The sequence below is a fragment of the Haliotis rufescens genome, unplaced genomic scaffold, assembly GCF_023055435.1.
Source record: "Haliotis rufescens isolate VD_foot unplaced genomic scaffold, xgHalRufe1.0.p SCAF_5, whole genome shotgun sequence".
NCBI classification, from domain to species: domain Eukaryota; kingdom Metazoa; phylum Mollusca; class Gastropoda; order Lepetellida; family Haliotidae; genus Haliotis; species Haliotis rufescens.
Window position 1 is genome coordinate 40,169,517 of NW_025964223.1, and position 24,167 is coordinate 40,193,683.

General features: G+C 41.9%; 1 protein-coding gene across 1 annotated transcript; it reads right to left on the reverse strand.

The window, feature by feature from the left end:
• Positions 1-1,954: 1,954 nt before the first annotated feature.
• Positions 1,955-21,602, reverse strand: LOC124112391 (probable U3 small nucleolar RNA-associated protein 11). Its single transcript, XM_048384203.1, has 8 exons — positions 21,451-21,602; positions 21,129-21,190; positions 20,161-20,263; positions 19,618-19,734; positions 17,499-17,592; positions 16,798-16,928; positions 2,604-2,714; positions 1,955-2,103 (listed from the first exon to the last, which is right to left on the reverse strand). Exons 1-8 carry the CDS (start codon positions 21,508-21,510, stop codon positions 2,017-2,019), a joined length of 765 nt encoding a protein of 254 aa, XP_048240160.1. The 5' UTR covers positions 21,511-21,602; the 3' UTR covers positions 1,955-2,016.
• Positions 21,603-24,167: the final 2,565 nt, after the last annotated feature.

The following is a 24,167-nucleotide window of genomic DNA, read 5'->3' on the forward strand; positions in this document are numbered from 1 at the left end:
ACTAACCCAGCACATCGTAGCCAGACTCTGGGATTTGCCGACATTTTCAGGACACGGATGCTTCTTCATATAATCGTAATTCCATCAAAAAAGACACGTAGGAAAGTTTTTAGGAGATGTATATAGACTATTCAACTTGTGATAGCAGTATTCGGTATTTGGTGTATGTGCGCGTTTGTTTGCACTCAAAAGTCCCTCCATGAGAGTCTGACTGTAAAAAATCGAGTCCGGGTTGATCCTGTGATTGATATTATGAACAACGGACCACGCCGCAGAGATATGTTGACACACCACAACCAAGTCACAGACTTCCGACCCATTAAATCACTCCTTACAACCAGCATACGTTGCTAGTGTGACCAATTCTAACCCCGAATCCCCAATTACGTCGCTCTTGCGACAAGCGATGGCGTGCTGGAGACTTATTCCGCCCCGTGCTCCCCAGGTCATAACCGATTCCTGACAATACACATATATATGGAAATTATATCACAGTATCTGTCAGTTGACAAGTATATAATTCATTATTAAACAGCAGTTCTGGGTTTCGTCAATGAAAGTCAACATAGCTGTAACAAAATCACTCATTCGTGTTTAACTGTGGGGTAAGTGAGTGAGTTCACCAGCTATACGACAATGAACAAAGAGTCATTATCAGACTTCTGGACGATTCCAACCTACAACCATTGGGTTCAGATACCACGATTAAGGGACACAACTCTGTACTGCGAAATGGCAGACCATGAGCCGACTGGGTAACCACTTTCGTCATTGTGAGATTGCCAACTGCAGCTCAAGTGAAACATCATTTATATTTCAATGTGGAAAACACAATAAGGATTGATACTTTTATAGTTCTTGATTCAATACTCAAAACTAGAACCTACTCAAAACAGTGTTATCCTGGTTGACAGATGAGTATGCACTTAAACGGCACTCTCAGCTCCGTGGGGTGTATACAGCCAAGGTGTCTCCAAGGTGCCGGAAGTTTGTCTTGTTCCCCATGACCGTATTTCAGGCTGCCAGTTACCAAACACTGACAAGTGAACAATATACAATTTGATGAAAGTTAGTCAGATCCTGATACAGGTTGAATAAGGTCACACAAAGATTTTTCCTTGTCTTTACCTCAATACCTATGTCAATATGTTAGAAAAAAATTAAGAACCAAAAGTCAATAAAAATATTAAGTTAAGGATATCATTTTGAAAATTCCTGTAAAATAAGATGCTACTCTATTATAAAAGTCTTGATTAAAAGCAGAAAGTGAAACACTTACATGTGTGTCTATTTTGGGATTATTAAACACAGCACTATCTCTCTGCGTCTCTTTAGTTTGGTTTTTTTTTTGTGTAAGGCAGATTAACTTGTGAAAAAAATGTTAATTGTTTGGCCTTAATAAAGGTGACCAATAAAGATATAATCAAATGTAATGAGCTTTAGCTTTCTTTGTTTGTTTGCTTGTTGTTTAACACCTCACTCAGCAATATTCCAGCTATATGATGGCGATCGTGTCTGGTCCAGACAGTCCAGTGATTGATGTCATGAGCATTGATTCACACAATTAGGATACTATGACATGCATCAACCAAGTCAGCGAGTCTGACCACCCGATCCTGTTAGTTGTCTCTTACGACAAGCATAGTCTCCTTTTACTGATAATGATCAATTCTCCACATGCGTCATTAGTGTAGTGTAAAAGGATTTTATCAGTTGAATGCTTGAACAAGGCCAAAAAACTAAATCTTATACACCTGCTAGTGACACCTGCTAGTGAAACATGCATCTCCTATTCGGCTCATATGTATCCCAGATATTACTGACTAAGTCTTGTTGGAGTTGATTATGCCTGGAGTTGACTGTCCTTGACCTTGACAGCTCCGTGATATGTACCACTAATACGAAGCTGTAGTCACAGTGTAACATCCGCTTCTTGAAAAAAGTACACATGAAGAACATGGGCAAATATTTATTTACTATTTACAAGCTGTACAAAAATCTTAGTAGTTGTGGAGTTCATCGCTTTCTGACCGGCTTCCATCGGTACTGGGCAGGTGCGGTCTTAGTTTCGTCCTTGACCTTCTCCTTGCTGGCCTCCTTGTCCTGATGAAGGAAAAGTCAAAGTCTCCAAATCAAAATTAATAAGTGATTTCTAAAAGTTAGATGGGAAAGTGAACAAGGTGATAAAAGAAGAAATTCAAATTATGGACGACTACAGATTAGAATCTACTTTTTTTCATTTCTGGAATTACTACAGACATTTTTTTCAGTATTTCTGAGGAAGAAAGTGACATTTACCACTATGGAGAAACTAGAAGCACTTGCATGGTGCAGAGAAATGATAATACTAATCGGGACAAATTCAATTCAAACCCAAGATCAGTGAATCCTGGCAAAGCTCAGGGAGGCAACTCTTTTCAGGGAAATGTGGCATCTTAGACAACCAGACAACTTGAGTATCCTGACCCTTGATAACCAACTACTGATAATCAAGATACATGATTTTGAGTCTTCTTCCACACTTAAACACACAACAGCTGTCTAATAAAGTGGAGAGTATCATGATGACTGCTATGAACACTGCCAGGAAGTGATCAACTCACCATCAGATGGATCTTGGTCTCCATCTTGTCAGCGACAACACTCAGGTCCCTCTCTCTCTCTATCCTCTTGCCCAGTTCACTGTAGCGCTTGTGTGTTGCCACGGCGATGTCCTGGGAACAACAACAGTATCTACACACTGACATGTACAAGACATGAGCAAATCTATACCAGTTGGACAAGTTTTTGAAATAACAAAACATAGATAGATTTCCAAAATTCCATTTGTCTCGGACTAGCATGCTGGTGTCTTTTCTAACCCTGATTCAGCAATCATCTGCAGGCAGAACATATGTTATTTGCCAAGGATGCAAACCAAATGCATGTGTCATCACATGACCAGTGGTGTGGTGTGGTGGGGAGGGGTGTGTTGTGGTGGGGTGGGGTGGGGTGCCGCGCAGGGTGGTGCGGTCTCCAAAATAGATAGACCCCAGTAAATCCCTGGACCAATCTTACATGTAGGACAAGGTAGGAGTTTTTGAGTTTCATGCTAGTGCCATCAGGAACCTCATGTGGTAATGTGTGGTGGGAAGGGGTTTAACGTTGCGTCCAAGATTACAGCACTTACATAGCGACCTGCATGCACATGTGCGTGTGTGTGTGTGGCTGCTTGTACTAGTCCGGACTGATGCTGATTTATAGTGCTAGCCCACTGAGAAACAATGCCCCAGTTTTACATGAATACCCCACTCAGACACAGTATACTTACTCTGAGGCGACTAGTCCTTGTTTTAGCCCCTTAATGCCGAGCGTCATACATGTTAACAACAAGAACCATCTTTTAACGTCGATTTGGTCTTTGACGAGGTGGGGGATCAAACCCCGGACCTTCCACTTTCAACGTCTACACTCTACTACTAGACCATGGAGGCGGTCCGGACCCTCATTTAGAATGTGTTATGAAGGCCTGGCTTCTAGATTATCATTTCTCCATCACATTCCGTCTACAAACATGACATGAGGTCAAGATGGGATACAACATCCTCAGTTTAGAATTTACTGTAGTCGACATATTAAGCACCCAGGGGCATAGGGGGCTGACCATTTCATATTCTGGATAGTTACTACCCCATTACAACCTACAGACTTGTTACCACCCGAGTACAGCCTACAGACTAGTTACCACCCCATTACAGCCTACAGACTACTTACCACCCCAATCACCTACTGCCTACAGACTAGTTACCTAACCCAATCTCTTACTGCCTACAGACTAGTTACCACCCCATTACAGCCTACAGACTACTTACCACCCCAATCACCTACTGCCTACAGACTAGTTACCTAACCCAATCTCTTACTGCCTACAGACTAGTTACCACCCCATTACAGCCTACAGACTAGTTACCACCCCAGTACAGCCTACAGACTACTTACCACCCTAATCTCTTACTGCCCACAGACAAGTTACCACCCCAATCTCTTACTGCCTACAGACAAGTGACCACCCCAATCTCTTACTGCCTACAGACAAGTGACCACCCCAATCTCTTACTGCCTACAGACAAGTGACCACCCCAATCTCTTACTGCCTACAGACAAGTTACTTACCCATTACTGCCTACAGACAAGTTACCACCCCAATCTCTTACTGCCTACAGACTAGATACCACCCCATTACTGCTTACAGACAAGTTACCACCCTAATCTCTTACTGCCTACAGACAAGTTACCACACCAATCTCTTACTGCCTACAGACAAGTGACCACCCCAATCTCTTACTGCCTACAGACAAGTGACCACCCCAATCTCTTACTGCCTACAGACAAGTGACCACCCAAATCTCTTACTGCCTACAGACAAGTTACCTACCCATTACTGCCTACAGACAAGTTGCCACTCCATTACAGCCTACAGACAAGTTGCCACTCCAATCTCTTACTGCCTACAGACAAGTTACCACCCCATTACAGCCTACAGACAAGTGACCACCCCAATCTCTTACTGCCTACAGACAAGTTACCTACCCATTACTGCCTACAGAGAAGTTACCACCCCATTACTGCCTACAGACAAGTGACCACCCCATTACTGCCTACAGACTAGTTACCACCCCATTACTGCCCACAGACAAGTTGCAACCCCATTACTGCCTACGGACTAGTTACCACCCCATTACTGCCTACAGACTAGTTACCACCCCATTACTGTCTACAGACAAGTGACCACCCCAATCTCTTACTGCCTACAGACAAGTGACCACCCCAATCTCTTACTGCCTACAGAGAAGTTACCACCCCATTACTGCCTACAGACAAGTTACCACCCAAATCTCTTACTGCCTACAGACAAGTGACCACCCCAATCTCTTACTGCCTACAGACAAGTTGCCTACCCATTACTGCCTACAGAGAAGTTACCACCCCATTACTGCCTACAGACAAGTTGCCACCCCAATCTCTTACTGCCTACAGACAAGTTACCTACCCATTACTGCCTACAGACAAGTTGCCACCCCATTACTGCCTACAGACAAGTTACCACCCCATTACTGCCTACAGACTAGTTACCACCCCATTACAGCCTACAGACAAGTTGCCACCCCAATCTCTTACTGCCTACAGACAAGTTACCTACCCATTACTGCCTACAGAGAAGTTACCACCCCATTACTGCCTACAGACAAGTGACCACCCCATTACTGCCTACAGACTAGTTACCACCCCATTACTGCCTACAGACAAGTTGCCACCCCATTACTGCCTACAGACTAGTTACCACCCCATTACTGCCTACAGACTAGTTACCACCCCATTACTGTCTACAGACAAGTGACCACCCCAATCTCTTACTGCCTACAGACAAGTTACCACCCCAATCTCTTACTGCCTACAGACAAGTTACCACCCCAATCTCTTACTTCCTACAGACAAGTTACCACCCCAATCTCTTACTGCCTACAGACAAGTGACCACCCCAATCTCTTACTGCCTACAGACAAGTTGCCTACCCATTACTGCCTACAGAGAAGTTACCACCCCATTACTGCCTACAGACAAGTTACCACCCAATTACTGCCTACAGACTAGTTACCACCCCATTACAGCCTACAGACAAGTTGCCACCCAATCTCTTACTGCCTACAGACAAGTTGCCACCCCAATCTCTTACTGCCTACAGACAAGTTACCACCCCAATCTCTTACTGCCTACAGACAAGCTACCACCCCAATCTCTTACTGCCTACGGGGGCGGTCGGGTAGCCTAGTGGTTAAAGCGTTCGCTCGTCACGCCGAAGACCAGGGTTCGATTCCCGACATGGGTACAATGTGTGAAACCCATTTCTGGTGTTCCCCGCTGTGATATTGCTGGAATATTGCTAAAAGCGGCGTAAAACCATACTCACTCACTCACTCACTCACTCTTACTGCCTACAGACTAGTTACCACCCCATTACAGCCTACAGACAAGTTACCACCCCAATCTCTTACTGCCTACAGACAAGTTACCACCCCATTGCTGCCTATAGACTAGTTACCACCCTAATATCTTACTGCCTACAGACTAGTTACCACCCCATTACTGCCTACAGACTAGTTACCACTCCATTGCTGCCTATAGACTAGTTACCACCCCAATCTCTTACTGCCTACAGACAAGCTACCACCCTAATCACTTACTGCCTACTGACTAGTTACCATCCCAATCAGGAATTTGACCCGTGAAGATCCGGGGAAGAATAGGCCTTCAGCAATCCATGCTTGCCATAAAAGTTGACAATGCGTAAAACCATACTCACTCACTCACTCACTCTTACTGCCTACAGGCTAGTTACCACCCCATTACAGCCTACAGACAAGTTACCACCCCAATCTCTTACTGCCTACAGACAAGTTACCACCCCATTGCTGCCTATAGACTAGTTACCACCCCAATATCTTACTGCCTACAGACTAGTTACCACCCCATTACTGCCTACAGACTAGTTACCACTCCATTGCTGCCTACAGACAAGTTACCACCCCAATCTCTTACTGCCTACACACAAGCTACCACCCTAATCTCTTACTGCCTACAGACAAGCTACCACCCCAATCTCTTACTGCCTACAGACAAGCTACCACCCCAATCTCTTACTGCCTACAGACAAGTTACCACCCTAATCTCTTACTGCCTACTGACTAGTTACCATCCTAATCAGGAATTTGACCCGTGAAGATCCGGGGAAGAATCCATGCTTGCCATAAAAGGTGACAATGCTTGTTGCAAGAGGCGAGTAACAGGATCAATCAGGCGATCAGCCTCACTGACTTTGTTGATGCATGTCATCGTATCACAATTGTGTGGATTGATGCTCATAATGTCAATCACTGGATTTTTCTGGTCCAGACTCGATTATTATTTTCAGACCGCCGTCATATGGCTGGAATTTGCTAAGTGCGGCGTTAAACAACAAACAAACAAACAAACAAAAGGAATTTCATACATGTTTGAGGAGGTTCCACTGCCTGATATTACAATGTGCAGCTTGCTTTCAATTTGTTGTCTTGAGAACCCAAGTCTCTCATTAAAGCCAGAAATGCCAGATTTGACTGTATGGCGGGGTATAACGTGCCGCAGCCCTTGTTAAATCTAACTTTAGTACTGTATCTGTCAGTATGATGTATGCTTCCATAAATACATCAAGAGAGGGAGGACTCAGAGAGATGTTGAGCCGCGTTTAATGACATGACTACATGTGAAATAAACATGACTTGTCAAACACAAACAAAAACACGCTAAAAAAAACCCCAGTTTCAACTGTATCTACACCATGCAAGTTTAACAGCCATGATGCAACAAAGGAAGGCAAATCTGCATAACAGGCTGTTCATTGTGGCTCTGGTTGTAGCTGCCCATCACCCCGCGTGGCCAATTTATCATGACTGACATGCTACAGACGTGCTGAGGTGACAGACATCCACTGTACAAACACTGAAATTGGGAAACTAACATCCGAGCATGCTGATCATCAAAACATGCCTTGTAGATGTCGGGGAGAAATTAACGAGTCGCCATCGAGAGGAATCTTCAACCGACAACAAGAAGCAAGGGGAATCACTGTGGGACTTGGGCGGCTTGTGAAATCAATATCGAAATTGACGCTGCCGATCAGCTGACTGTTTTTGTCAACACACAGCACTTGGGGGCTAATGGTCAAAATGAGCGTAATGAAAACCATCCAAATTCAATCAACGTCCAGTTAAATCAGACAAAGTCATCCCATCTGTGATACCACTGACTCACCTATCGGCCTGCCCCCCACCTCCGAGGGGACGTTGCATCACACGGACCCTCGGGGATCCCAATGAGAGGCCTTGCAGTGTAAACAAAGGTCGATCAATTACCAAAACAGCACCCTCGCGTAGTAGCGATCGCTAAACCAGGGAGCCATGGATTACAAAGGGTAACACTACCATGCTTATCAAAGCCCCCTTGCTCTTTTCTCTTCTCCAATTTGGCGAGGAGCTCGTCAGAAATTGGATGAAAATGAAAAGCCCTTATTGCAATATGTTCGTAGCTCTGATTGAAGAAGATGTTGAGTTTTTTAGCAAAAATAACATGTTTTGACAAAATATTGGAACTCCCTCCAGAAAGTTTTATGAGAAAATATTTTCTCATTGCTAAGCAAACTCTTGCAAGGATTCCAAAGAAAACTAGCCGACCATTTAATCAAAAAAAGAGCCTCTCGGGTTCATAGAAAAACAGCGTGGTTTTGACTAGCCATTCTACGAGTGAAACGCGACCCTGTACAGCCCCCGTCCAATAAAAGGGTGTTTGAAATGTGATACCAGCATGTTCTTCACAACCCATGGATTACACCAGGGGAATTAACTAAACAAATACAAGTACGACATAAGTGAACCACTCTCCCTTCAATGGATAGGATGGTAGTGCTGACGAAGCATTCACGGATTTCATGTCCAAAATTTTTAAAGCCTTTGTGGTCATTTGAAGAGATTGATTTCCAAAATGCAGGAAAGTGCTGAATTGATCATGATTGACGATTTGCTACATTAGACTCAATACATTAAACCTATTGAAGTTTTTTGGGCAAAAATAGTTATTTTAATCATGTTAACAGACACTTCTTTTTTTCTTCAAATCTGTGGATGGTGGCGATTTATGAATTGTATATAATTCTGATTATTTGTTGCCAGTAATTGAAGTGTTGGGTACAAATGAATCAATATGTTTGGTGAGTGAATTTTATATTTGAATTGACGTAAATTATTCATAAAATAGAGTAATGGCAGATTACTATGTCATTTTATACACACTCATTGTGTTGTTTTGTTTAGGTGTATTATGATTATCCCTAAAGCATTATTTCAGTAATGATAAAAAGCATGCTGAGATTCTGTTGTTGTTACCCATACAGTTGAAATCAATGCAATGCTCGGGTGAATGCTAAGAAGAGTGAGTGAGTGAGTTGGGTTTAATGCCGCTTTCAACAGTATTCTTGTTATATCACGGCGTGTCAGCTCAATGTGGGAGGAAAGCCCGAGGCGATGCAGGTCTCAGATGTTTACCACTTCAGTGAAACCCACGAGTACGGGTATGGTGCTGACAAAACTTGAAACATAACTGGGGTGAACTGGGATTCGAACCCACAATCATAGGTTTCTGGCGTGCCCAAGGGATGCAACTCTACACAGCGAATTGCGGCACCTGAGACAACTGGGGCACCCGTGCCCCCTGAATGCAAAGAAGAGGATTTCATTGACTAAAGAGTTTTTAGAGTGCAAAAATGTAATAAATATTTATGATCACATTATTACTTTAGATATGCAACAGAACATGTCTGGGGTAGTCTAGTGGTTAAATCGCTCGCTTGTCACACCGAAGATCCGGATATGATTCTCCTAAAAGGCACAATGTGTGAAGCCCATTTCGGGTTCCTTTGCTGTCATATTGCTGGAATATTGCTAAAAGCAGCGTAAAACCTAACTCACTCACTATTATTTTGTTTTTCTAGTTTCAGTTTTTATTAAAAACACAAGACAAAGGCCTTATTACCATATTTTCAGTTGTCAAAAAAAATATTCAAATGCAAAAGCAAATGTAAATCAGATGTGAAAATAGTATGCAAAAAACTACCTTCTGATTTCTACGTTGATTGAACTCCTAATAGTGAAATTTTAACAAAAAATGTGGAAGCTCTCTACACAGTACAATAATTTCACATCAAGCGGAATCTTAAATGAACTGAACAGATTGCATACAAAGATTTTAACATAAACCATATGCAAATATCTAGAGAAAGATCAACAGTGCAGTGAACAAATGGTTCTGGTCTACACACAAATATGCAAATAACAGGAATATGCAAATAACTGGAACATGCAGATTAAAAAAATATTAACTTTTTTGCATTTACTGATGAAGTTAGTGGAACCTAAAGTCACCAGACAATATTTGAAAAAACCCAACAGAAATCTATCTTATTTTTCCATCTGCTGAACTTATGATTTAATAGAAAAAAAAAGATCCATCAACAAAATATAACTAACTGCTTGTTAATATTTGGTAAAATAGTCAATGCCTTGTTCAGCTCTGCTTATGACAAACACCTCACGAGGAGAACAAACCTTCTGAGAGTGAAGAACACTTGCAGCTATAGTACAGACAACATCTGCATCAACACCGATTTGGCATTAATGTTTTCCATGCAATAACAGTTATCCAGGTAAATATGCCAGATAACACAAAGTAGATATTTACAAATAATCTGTTTCTGCCCTATCAGTGGATAACATATCATGGACTTGTGAATGTGTTGCCTTTGTAAAGTCAACACCATAATCATTAGACTGAGAGTCAGAGACCCTCTCCTCCCCACACACACATATCTCCCCTCAACACCATCACTCTCCCGGATATCAGTAGGGATGTCAGCCTTTGAAATACATGCTAGTCTGCTAACTCGGGACAACTACATTGTGCTGAGGACAAGTAACAATGCAATGACGGTTGTCCTTATTGACTGGTGCCATTTGAGGGCTATAATTCTGGACAAGTCCTCCATGTTTTAATCATATCAGCAGGACTATAGCTACAAACTCTGAGGACTAGTGAAATAAGGTTTTCATTGGTCCTAATAAAAAAACACCAGAATTTCTAAGGATTGATTTCACTATTCAGTAGTGGTACCCATTAGGCCACACTTTTGAATTTTATCTTTCATGGATTTATTCTATCTTTTCCACACAAAGTCAGTTGAAAAAATTGAAAAAAAAAATTGTGATGTCGATCATTTATTTATTTATGTTATAGTCATTCTGCCATGGAGTCACAACTGCAGCTGGCTTCTTTAATCATTGATAGTGATGTAGACAATAGGGCTGGGACGAGTCCAAATTTACTACAAGGGTACCAATCCCGCTTTTACCCAACCCTACCCAGGTACCCGCTTCAGGTCTCAAGAGTTGGATACTAAATGTCCGATTGGGAATAGTTTGAGTGTAGCCCTGGTAAAATGTATTTAGATACACGTATAAAATGCTCTGGCCATGCATACAATGAAGTTGTTTTTATTCAAACCTATAAAGGTCAGAAGCAATGGTGCTTAGTCAGAAGGAAATATGAACATTAGTGACTTGTAGTGTAACCATACAGTTCCAGATAATTTTTGTCATTAAACAATATATCATGTGACTAACCAAAGGTCCAGGTAGTCCTGTGGGTACTCGGGTCCTACTCAGTACCCACCTGACCTGAGTACCCCAGTTACATTTTTTGTTGTATAAGAGGGTCTATATTACTAGCGGGAGACATAATAAAAATAAATATATTTATGTTTACTTTATCTCTTTCCAAGCCGCCTGTCAGCAGGGGCGGCAGGCCCGTGAAATGAAAAATATAAAATGTGTGGCCTCAGCTGCACAGTGATGTACTAGACATTGCCAAATCGGCTGCAGACATTAGATAGTGGAATACTTGACACTGCACAATACAAACATACTGGATAGTTCAGTGGTACACATTGCGTAACGCTGGATAGTGATGTACTAGCATTGCACAATACATTATACTGGACAGACATCGACAGTGCAATGCTACACATTGCATAAAACTTGACAGTGAAGAACAGGATATTGCATAATACTGGATAGTGATGTATTAGATATTGCATAATACAAATATACCAGATCGTGCAGTGCTAGATATTGAATAATACTTGACAGTGATGTATAATATAATGCATAAAACTAGACATTGATGTACTAGACATTGCATAACACGGGATAGTGTTGTACTATATATTGCACAATACTCGATAGAGTGAGTGAGTGAGTGAGTATGGTTTTACGCCGCTTTAAGCAATATTCCAGCAATATCACAGCGGGGGACACCAGCAATTGGCTTCGCACATTGTACCCATGTCAGGATTCGAACTCAGGTCTTCCGCGTGACGAGCTTACGCTTTAACCACTAGGCTACCCGACTGCCCCCAATACTGGATAGAGCTGTACTAGACATTGCACAATACTGGATAGAGCAGTACAGGGTATAACACACAATAGAACAATGCTAGACCTTGTGTATGAATGGATAGTGCAGTACTATGCAAACAGAATGAATATATGTTCATTAACCTTTCTTGACATATGTTCAATTGTCAAAATGAAGTGAGGTGGGGTGGGGTGAGTTGGGGTGGGTAAGGGTGGGGAGGGTGGGGAGGGGAGGGTGGGGTGGGGTGGGGTGGGGTGTTTGTCATCAAGAATGGGCAATGTACAAATGTTAGGAATAGAAGTCCCATCACCACCATGACAAGCCAACCCCTGCACCACTAGGCTACTCTACCTGTCCCCCGGCAACAAATAACAGAAGAAATACACTCTCATACTGTCATCAAACTGTCAATCAATTCACAAAATAAGCCTCCGAAAGCTGTCAATTGTCCTATACCACTAGTTTTGAAATAAAACATCATACGAAAGTAAAACAAAAAACTGACAACAAAAAAAGACCAATGAAAACTGTCAGTATCGCTGTGGAATTTAACCATGAATATCAAGAATGAACCTGACAGATTATATCCACTAATCTTGTGAAAATTATCCATGGTTTCACTTGCACAATTCATTTAATGCATGTGACAAATTACATGAAGCGATTCACCAATCACAGAGACAACAGAAGTGGCCCTGGTCTGCTGCTTAGCTGTGAGGCAACTGCCCTTACACATAACCCTTGATCACCTACTCACCCCTGGGGGTGCTTTGCTGGGGTTTATGCAGACGAGAGTGGTAATGAAATAAAAATTGTAAATTTCCCTTATATCTCCAAAATGGCCGATTATGAGGTCCATGAACTTCAGGACTAATTGTTTCAAACAGTATGATTGATTGCCATAGTGGTGGTATTACGAAACGTTATTGTATAAATCTCCCTTAACTAGTGAGGCAAACAAGCGGCGCACTACAATGCCTGAGGGGTGAGTTCCACATGGGAGTCTTAAAAGTGTCACTGTGGGAATCGAGAACTTAATTTGTTGTTTGTCAGATATTTTTGCACTGAGCATGCTGAGACAGATGTACTTTCTTTTAAAATGCAACAGATTTCTATGGAAACTTGGAATTTTTTTTTTTTCAAATGAAATATGTTGCATAAAGAAAATAGTCAAAATTTTAAATAATACAAAATGATCAAATACACCTCATAAAATTTGATCTTTTATCATATATTAATGTTTAATAGATAATCTTGGAGCTCTCCTTTTTCTTCTAATCATCAAATAATTTCTTGTAGTTGTTTTGTTGACAGCCATTAATCAGGAAATTGTCTGATATTGACTGTGGGACACACTGATGATTCAAAATGTATTCATAGACACAGTCATTCGTTATTATGAAATTCAATCTAAATTAGGAAATATGTTTTAATTTTGCATACTGTATATCACTGCATATAAGGCTTAAAAAAATAAAAGAATTGGTTCTCAGGCAGTGGATTTTGAAAATATAGAGCGGGTTATCCTTGTTGTTCAAACTAGTAAGTAACCAAATAAACAGTTGTGTAACCAAATAAACAGCCGTGTAACCACATAAACAGTTTGCGTACAATCAACCCGTGAAATAAATCTATTCCTTGATGGTAAAATACTGTTGAACTTGGAATATTGAAAGATTTTTTTGTTTTGTTTTTAAAATGGAAATAAAAACGAACAGTGTGGTGAACTTTACGATGATGCGGGCGGTGCCTGAGAACCAAGGCTATTATTTCTTTTAACCTAAGGCGAGTTTTTCGTACCTAGAATTTGGAGGCTTTCGTCTTAACATAAAAAAATTTTTGGTGTTGAAAGAGGCCTGCGTGGTGGATTCATAAAACAACATAGTTAAGAGACTGGCCTAGGTGATATTTCAAGGGCAAATAACTCTGCTCTTACTGTACTAAGCATTTTCATTGCAGGTACAAGCATTGTTTTTGACTTATATATTAAGATAATGTTGTTATATTTCACCAGTACTGACGAAAGGACATTGCCAGTGTAAATTTGAACAGTTGTCAGCCTGGGATTATATTAATATTATATATATTATATTACTTGATGGCGGTGAAGAATTATCCGAGATTTGTACTTTCCCTGGTTGGTCCCTGAATGAGGGATTAAATGAGTATTTGAATATTTCACTTCTTTCTGATTTATAATACATCACTCAATTGATTGATCAACCAACTTCTATCTATCAATGCTCGAAAGCAGAAAAACAACAAAGGATCAGGGAAACATCATAATTTCCGTCAATCCTTCATGTCACTGGGGTTCATCAAGCCACAGATGAATGTGATTGTCAATATTGAAGATGTCCACCATGTTTGTTGTTGCATGCTGGATATGTTGCTCAAAGCTTCTCGTCAAAAGCAGGGGTGAAACTATAGATGCATGTTATATGTCCCTGTCTCACAGCTTCCACTTGATAGTAGGATAACATGGCATGTCAGGAGTTCGAAAGGTTATTTTACTTCAACAGATCAAACTTATGTGTTGGATGTTGTGTCTTTACCCCATGCTTTGTTTGTTTGTTTCAACAATATTCCAGCTATATGACAGCTGTCTGTAAACAATTGAGTCTGGACCAGACAATCCAGTTATTGACATCATGAGCATCGATCCACACACTTGAGGTATGATGACATGCATCAACCATGTGATGACATGTGACGGTGCTGGTTATGACATGTGACGGTGCTGGTTGTGACATGTGACGGTGCTGGTTGTGACATGTGACGGTGCTGGTTGTGACATGTGACGGTGCTGGTGGTGACATGTGACGGTGCTGGTTGTGACATGTGACGGTGCTGGTTGTGACATGTGACAGTGCTGGTTGTGACATGTGACAGGGATGGTGGTGACATGTGACGGTGCTGGTTATGACATGTGACGGTGCTAGTCGTGACATGTGACAGGGCTGGTGGTGACATGTGACGGTGCTGGTTGTGACATGTGACGGTGCTGGTTGTGACATGTGATGGTGCTGGTCGTGACATATGACGGTGCTGGTTGTTACATGTGACGGTGCTGGTTATGACATGTGACGGTGCTGGTTATGACATGTGACGGTGCTAGTCGTGACATGTGACGGTGCTGGTCGTGACATGTGACAGTGCTGGTTGTGACATGTGACGGTGCTGGTTGTGACATGTGACGGTGCTGGTTGTGACATGTGACGGTGCTGGTGGTGACATGTGACGGTCCTGGTTGTGACATGTGACGGTGCTGGTTGTGACATGTGACAGTGCTGGTGGTGACATGTGACAGTGCTGGTGGTGACATGTGACAGTGCTGGTTGTGACATGTGACAGGGCTGGTGGTGACATGTGACGGTGCTGGTTGTGACATGTGACAGGGCTGCTGGTGGCATGTGACAGGGCTGGTGGTGACATGTGACAGGGCTGGTGGTGACATGTGACAGGGCTTGTGGTGACATGTGACAGGGCTGGTCGTGACATGTGACGGTGCTGGTTGTGACATGTGACAGTGATTTGACATGTGACAGTGCTGGTGGTGACACGTGACAGGGCTGGTGGTGACATATGACAGTGCTGGTGGTGACATGTGACAGTGCTGGTGGTGACATGTGACAGGGCTGGTGGTGACATGTGATAGGGCTGGTGGTGACATGTGACAGGGCTGGTGGTGACATGTGATGGTGCCGGTTGTGACATGTGACAGTGATTTGACATGTGACAGTGCTGGTGGTGACATGTGACAGTGCTGGTGGTGACATGTGACAGGGCTGGTGGTGACATGTGACGGTCCTGGTTATGACATGTGACGGTGCTGGTTGTGACATGTGACGGTGGTGGTGGTGACATGTGACAGGGCTGGTGGTGACATGTGACAGGGCTGGTGGTGACATATGACGGTCCTGGTTGTGACATGTGACGGTGATGGTTGTGACATGTGACGGTGCTGGTTGTGACATGTGACGGTGCTGGTCGTGACATGTGACGGTGCTGGTGGTGACATGTGACGGTGCTGGTTGTGACATGTGACAGTGCTGGTGGTGACATGTGACAGTGCTGGTGGTGACATGTGACAGTGCTGGTGGTGACTTGTGACAGTGCTGGTGGTGACATGTGACAGGGCTGGTGGTGACATGTGACAGTGCTGGTGGTGACATGTGACAGTGCTGGTGGTGACATGTGACAGTGCTGGTGGTGACATGTGACAGTACTGGTGGTGACATGTGACAGTGCTGGTGGTGACATGTGACAGGGCTGGTGGTGACATGTGACAGTGCTGGTGGTGACATGTGACAGTGCTGGTGGTGACATGTGACAGTGCTGGTGGTGACATGTGACAGTGCTGGTGGTGACATGTGACAGTGCTGGTGGTGACATGTGACAGGGCTGGTGGTGACATGTGACAGTGCTGGTGGTGACATGTGACAGTGCTGGTGGTGACTTGTGACAGTGCTGGTGGTGACATGTGACAGGGCTGGTGGTGACATGTGACAGTGCTGGTGGTGACTTGTGACAGTGCTGGTGGTGACATGTGACAGTGCTGGTGGTGACATGTGACAGTGCTGGTGGTGACATGTGACAGTGCTGGTGGTGACTTGTGACAGTGCTGGTGGTGACATGTGACAGGGCTGGTGGTGACATGTGACAGTGCTGGTGGTGACATGTGGCGGTCCTGGTTCTGACATGTGACAGTGCTGGTGGTGACATGTGACAGTGATTTGACATGTGACAGCTACTACTCACCTGCAATGTCTCCTCATCCAGCATCTTACTCAAGTCCAGAGACTCCAGCATGCTGCGAGTAGGGCGGTTGTAGGCTCTGTTCACAAACGCTGGATGGGTGTCAAAATGTTTGGCAGGATCAAAGTTCTTGGCTGCAAAGTGACGAAATCTGATGAAGTTGGGGGAAGTTCTCATTTTGTTAAACAACAGTAGTATCACATTCGGACACACCTCACACCATTAACCCTATCAGGAAGTGAACCCACAACAATGTGAGACAAGCGATAGCATCAACTACAGTCCCACCGACTCTTTGCATTCAAGAGCCAACTTATAGCAAGGTTGAAATTCCTAGTGTAGATCGGGATGGCATTGGTCTTCAAAAACCCACGCTTGCAATGAGAGGTGTCTTTGCTTGTCGTAAGAGGCAACTAATGGGATTGGGTGGTCAGGCTTGCTGACTTGGTTGATGCATGTCGTCAAATCCCAATTGGGTAGATCCATGCTCATGATATCAATCACTGGACTGGCTTGTCTAGAATCAATTATTTACAGACTGACGTCATATACCGGTAGCTGAAATATTGCTGAGTGCGGCGTTAAACAACATACAAACATTAATTCCTAGTTGTTTGTTTATGAAATTTTATCATCAAAGAGTCTCTAATACACTGCCCTAATCATGGAAATGAAATATAAACATCATTGTGGTGACAACTCACCTTCCTTCTTGCTGTCTACAAAGACAATGTGCTTATTTTTTGGTTTGCTGTCGCTGTCTATCAGATGCAGTGAAGATTTCAGCTTCTCAACTTTCTGTAAACCACAAGATAAATGGCCTTGAGAATTGCACCAGGTGCATATTGACATGAAAACCAAGTTGCACCAAACAAAACAAGGTTGCTACCTGTTTCCCATAAATTTACCAAAGTTGAAACATAGGCCAGCCTGCTGCCAGAGTCACACAAATTGATGATTATTGCTGTAAAACATAATAGGAACATGTGCACATAATCAGGATGACAACAAACCTAAGAAAGCATGACAAACTACACGGAACACAGGGATTAGTGATGTAGCATGGTAAATGAACTTGATGAAGATCATTATGTGTTGACAAGTCGGGGTTGTGATACACAAACTTGATTTTTTTTATTAGGATTCATTTTTCAATAATAGGTCGCACTGGTGTATGTTTCATACAGCTAAATCGAGCACTGACATGAAAAATTCATCCTGACATACTGGGTGTTGATGTTTGGTATTTATTTAGAATAACTCCATACGTTCTTGGGTCGTATTAAATGGCATGTTTTATAGGTGCAAAAATTAGCCTGTCCCTGTCATTGGTCATGGACCAATGTGTTTTCAAAATCAAACCAGGCAGGGAGAATATGAGGCAGTTGCCTGAAGGAATTAGCTCCATGTTAAAGGTGTCCTCACAGTGAGTGACAACTGCCCTTGTACAGAACGTATCCATCATCTCATCTGTAGACATCATGGATGTAGGCCATCGACCCATGCAGCTGGAGTTAGTGCAGCCAACACAATCCTTGAGTCACACATTAACACCATTGTTTCTTAATTGCAGCGCATGAAAAACAGTCACTGCCAAATGTCAAACAATTCCAGTGTTATCAACAGACACTATAAACATCCCACTTGAAAGAAATATAATATCCTTATATTTCTTGTGAAGATAAATTTGATGCAGATCTGTGTAAGGCTGATATTATCAGTGATAAACAAAGAAAAAATAATTCTAATTTTCTACATATCCATTAGTTACAGGATTTACAAATTCTTTCTTGTTTTGTCTTTTTTTATTATACTCTTCAAAAGAAGTTAAAGAGTGAGTGAGTGAGTATGGTTTTACGCCGCTTTTAGCAATATTCCAGCAATATCACGGCGGGGGACACCAGAAATGACCTTCCCAAGAAGTTAAAGAACAACCAATTCTTTCATTACTATTAGTAATCTATTATGGCATGTCTTCAACTTCATTTGAGTTGCATATATTGATCTTGTCTGTGTTTAGTTGGTGGGAAGTATATCGAAACTGGGCTAATGCTCGACAAACTGATTAACTATGATATGCCTAATGTAGGGCTCAACGTAGAAAGTATCATAAATAGTGAATAGGACAATGTTATAGAACCATCTGTTGATGAGGCAAGACAGTCTTGATCATACATGTACATTTACATCGTATCAATAATATTGATAAAACTATCAAAATTTGGTGGTTTTCCCGAATTTCATAAAAACCTACTCACTTAACAATGGTTTGAATCTGAAGCCCAATTAATTGACCATGGTACTTGTCTGACAACATCATATTTCATGACTAGCATTTTTCTTATTTTAACGAACCTTTACCACACAGTTCACAATTTGTGTGGCAAAGTGACTATTGTACGAATGTGTAAGTGAACAATGTGAATATTGTGTTAGGATTGAGAAAGTGAATATTGTCCTTGTGAGTGGATAATTGAACATTGTTTTATGTTGCTTATTATTCTAACTAGGCAAACAAATGATCTTCAATCAACACCAGATCATTATTAGAAGTGATGCAGGTCTAAGACGTTTACCACTTTGGTGAAACCTACGAGCATGGTATGGTGCTGACAAATCTAGAAACATAATCGGGACCAGGATTCCAACCCACGATCATAGGTTTCTGGCATGCCCAAGGGTCTCAACTGTACACAGCGAGTTGCAGCGCCTTGGACGAATGGACCATCAGTACCTCTCGCAAAGAGCATGGTATCAGAGGGACCTATTCTGCACCCCCCCTATGAGGCAAACACAATATTACAATAGGTCTACTTTACATACCTTTTTCTCAGTGAATCGTTTAAAGTTGACGTATCTCAGGTCCTGCGTCTCCATCAGCTTCAGCTGGTCCTCAGTGTGCATTGGCTCCGAACTTTCTCGCCGCTGATGAACTCCATCCTGGGTGGACAATTACAAGATGACATAAAAACAAAAATACTTTTTATATAGCAATAAAAATAACCTTACCAATCCAAACAACTTCATGCCAAATAAAACACACTCAAGAGGAGCATGTGTAGCCAATAGCAGAGTGAGTGAGTTGGGTTTAACGTCGCTTTTAACAGTATTCCAGTTATATCGCAGCATGTCAGCTTAATGTGGGAGGAAAGCCCAGAGTGATGCTGGTCTCCGACGTTTACCACTTCAGTGAAACCCATGAGCACGGGTATGGTGCTGACAAACCTAGAAACATAATTGGGGCGAACCGAGATTCGAACCCACAATCATAGGTTTCTGGCGTGCCCAAGGGACGCAACTCTGCACTGCGAATCGCGGCGCCATAGACGCCTAGGCCCCCAGCAGAAATTGAAAACAGCATCTTACCACTTTCTGAGTTTTCACCATGTTGAAGTAGAACTCATCTGGATTTCTGTCCTCAGCCTTGCGTTTTAGAGCTTTTAGTGTCCTCTGTTTTCTCTGGAAATCACTGAAAGAAACAGATTTGTTAGATTATCAATCCCAATTTATCCTCTGTTAACCTACAAGAATACTTACAGTAATCATGGTAATTATCACTAGTCCTTATAGTTACAAACATAACACATAGCTAAACCCTTCAAAATTGCAAATTCCTACAAGTTCTTATAATACCTTAACCACTGGGCAGTTTGGCGAGGACTATAGGACTAGTGGTAATGTCTATCACTGTCATGGTTTCTGACTCTTTATGTCTGCGTATGACAACATCACTACTGCAAACATCGGTGAAATAGTTTATGACAGGGTTAACATGGATTTCAACTTCTTTATTCATCATCATGTTCCTTAAATGAGATCTTTTGATACAGGTGCAAATACACCTTTAGTAATGCAGTGCTACTTGGGTACTACAGATATGTACCCTAACCAAAATCAGAATACAGGACGGTACCCATATACCCCAAACAGTGCACAAATCAATATTCCTTCAACCAGAAATGGTTCATGTTGTAGTTCCGGTTCACCATGCCGATTATGAGTGCATGCTGTGCATCGTGGAACTACAGTACTTATCATGTTATAGCAGCACGCGCGTATACTCATTAATGCATCTCATACAACATTATGACAGTTCAGATTCAGAAAATGGTGGAAATCTCCCATGTTAAGAGACATTTGACTGACATATGATGCCATGTTGGATTTTACCACGGTGTGGAATACAGGAAGTCTCATCTATGTTATGTCTAAATTCTATATAAGAAGAAATTTCCCTATAATTTCTAGGAGTCAGACTTGGGTGTAACTCATTTGGTTCTAGTGATTTACCGCATACAATTAACTTCCACACAGAAATAGCAATATGTACTTACTCTGCTCTTTCTTTGTAATCCTTTTTCTTCTCCAACATGCCTAATTTTGCTCTGGATTCAAGCTGAAAAATGGAGGGATGATAGTTTTCATTCAACTGCTCAGTTTCATCCGACAAATGCCCGACCTGATGTGAAATTTGTTTAAACATATATAATATATTATATCCAATCAGTTAACACGAGAATCTCATACCTAATGCAATGTGGATAGCTGTATCATGGATATCTAAACTTTGTAAACAGTGACGTTTCCTATTTTCGTGGCAATACTGGCATGATATACAGTAAACACGAACAAGTTGCCCCTTTGAATACACATTACCTGACTCCTTTCTTTGTATGTCCGACGCATTGACTTGTTTGCCTTTGTAAAGGACGCCATGATTATAGTTTCAGTCTTGTAGATGCTTTTATTTCGATCAACACACAAAATTTCACGTGTGAGAAATAGAACGGAAGTTGGTTATTTCTCGCCTTTTCCATAATAGAGCTTCAACAGGGGACGTAACTGAGGAAGACTTTAAACAGTCTGATTTGTCTGCTTTGGTGAACACTAGATTTATCAACTCTTCACAAAATAATCCACGAACTGAAATAGTGGTTTCATGTAATTCATTTGTGTCTGTTATGTGAGAAAGGGTGTACACATTGCACCAACAATACACGTTGAATTTTAGGTGAATTAATCTTATCTAAGAAGTGCGCGTAATGATCGTGCAGATTATGTAACAAACATTATTGATTTTCTTGTGAGATACTATAATGAATGAAAAGAATCATACATTTTTAATGGACTGAAATTAAAGATAATCTGGTGATAATATTCATAATATAGCATAAACCTCTACATGTAATTATTGTAATTGTCATCCTCAAAAATATCGTTTACATCAGGGAAAATTAAATTATATTTAAGAAAGAAAACTGAGAAAAAATTATGGCAAATTCGTACATTTGCTAGTAGTAGTGAAGAAAGTATGAAAAGCCTGAGTTAGACTTTGACGTTTGTAAACCACATTGGTGAAATTCACGGATGAGGTGCTGACAAAGCTAGAAACAAACCAGGACGAATCTGGGATTTGAACCCATGACCACAGATTTGCAGAACGCACGTGAGACGCAAGATTAGCCAAATAAGACACGCAATAGTCCGCGGTTAAAAACACTGGAAGAAATAAAATTACTTTGAATGACGCGATCTTACATACCATCTCAGGGGACCATTATTTAACACCATTCAACCCCCTTCGAGGGTACAGACACTAATTCAATTTATTATTTATTAATTATATTTATCAATTACATAACCTATGTTGCAAAATTTATCATACGCATTCAAGTGGACTTATGACCTGATTAATCACACAAGTAATTGAGCGAGTGGGTGAGTTGGGTTTAACGCCGCTTTTAACAGTATTCCAGTTATATGGCGGCGAGTCAGCTTAATGTGGGAGGAACGCCCAAGGTGATTCAGTACCACTGCACAGCGAATCGCGGCGCCTCAGACGACTGGGCCACCCGTGCCCCCCACAAGTAATTGAAGTTCGGTAGAAATGAACGTGTAAGGCCGATTTCGTACAATGTAACACCGAGCAAGGTGATACAGTTTTAACAATACCTCTATTAAGAAAATCAGTTTGAGTCAAACTTGCTTCTATTCAAATATTCAAAGCTTCGAGTAAACTCATGTGCACTATACCTCTTCGTCGTCCAAAACACGCACTTGTTGAAAAGATTGGTTGGTTTGGTTGGTTTGTTGTTTAACGCCGCACTCAGCAATATTCCAGCTATAAGACGGCGGTCTGTAAATAATCGAGTCTGGACCAGACAATCCAGTGATTAATATCATGAGCATCGATCCACGCAATTGGGATCAATGACATGCATCAACCAAGTCAGCGAGCCTGACCACCCGATCCCGTTAGTCGCCTATTACGACAAGCATAGTCACCTTTTACGGCAAGCATGGGTTGCCGAAGACCTATTCTACCCCGGAATCTTCACGGGTCTTGTTGAAAAGAACAAATTCATATTTGTGTATATATAAACGGACTGAAAATATGGTGGAACATTGTTTCGTTTGTAAGCCAAGAATTAGTGTATGGCTAGTGTATCTAAGTTATAATTCCTTAGTTTGCTAACTTAACTTGCCTTAGTGTATGTGTGCACGGGTCAACACATCGTCTTACAGTCGCGGCAATTTTGAGTGCAGAGTTGCGTCCCTTTGCCACATTTTGATGATCGAGGGTTTGAATTCCCGGTTCTTCCTGATTTAGATTCTAAATTCCGTGGTCGCAGGTTTCGCTAAAGTGATAAACTTCCACGACCTGCATCACATTGGGCCTTCTTCCAACATGAAGTTGACACTTACGGTAGATATAACAAATACTGTTCAAGGCAGGTTTTAAGTTTGGTGAAACTCACAGGGTGTGGTGCTGTCAAACCAATGACTACAAACGGGACGAATCTCTGCGATTCGAACCCATGACCAACAGCTTACAGTTAACACTGAAATGACATGTATATTTCTTACATACCACCCAAAAATATAACAACAATAATAATATTAACATTAAAGACAACAAATGTTTATGAAAATAAATCAGTTAATGTTAATATAGAAAACATTTCTGTTTGGTAATACTTTCAATGTTAATGGTGACATTGTAAACTTTTATCAGTTCCGATGAGAATCTAGTCCGGGCAGGAATATGTCTAACTATACTAGGGGGCCACGGGTGGCCCAGTCGTCTAAGGCGCCGCGATTCGCTGTGCAGAGTTGCGTCCCTTGGGCACGCCAGAAACCTATGATTGTGGGTTCGAATCCCGGTTCGCCCCGATTATGTTTCTAGGTTCGTCAGCACCATACCCGTGCTCGTGGGTTTCACCGAAGTGGTAAACGTCCTAGACCTGCATCACTTCGGGCTTTCCTCCCACATTAAGCTGACACGCCGCGATATAACTTGAATACTGTTAAAAGCGGCGTTAAACCAAACTCACTCACTCACTCTAACTATACTAAGTGAGTGAGTGCGTGAG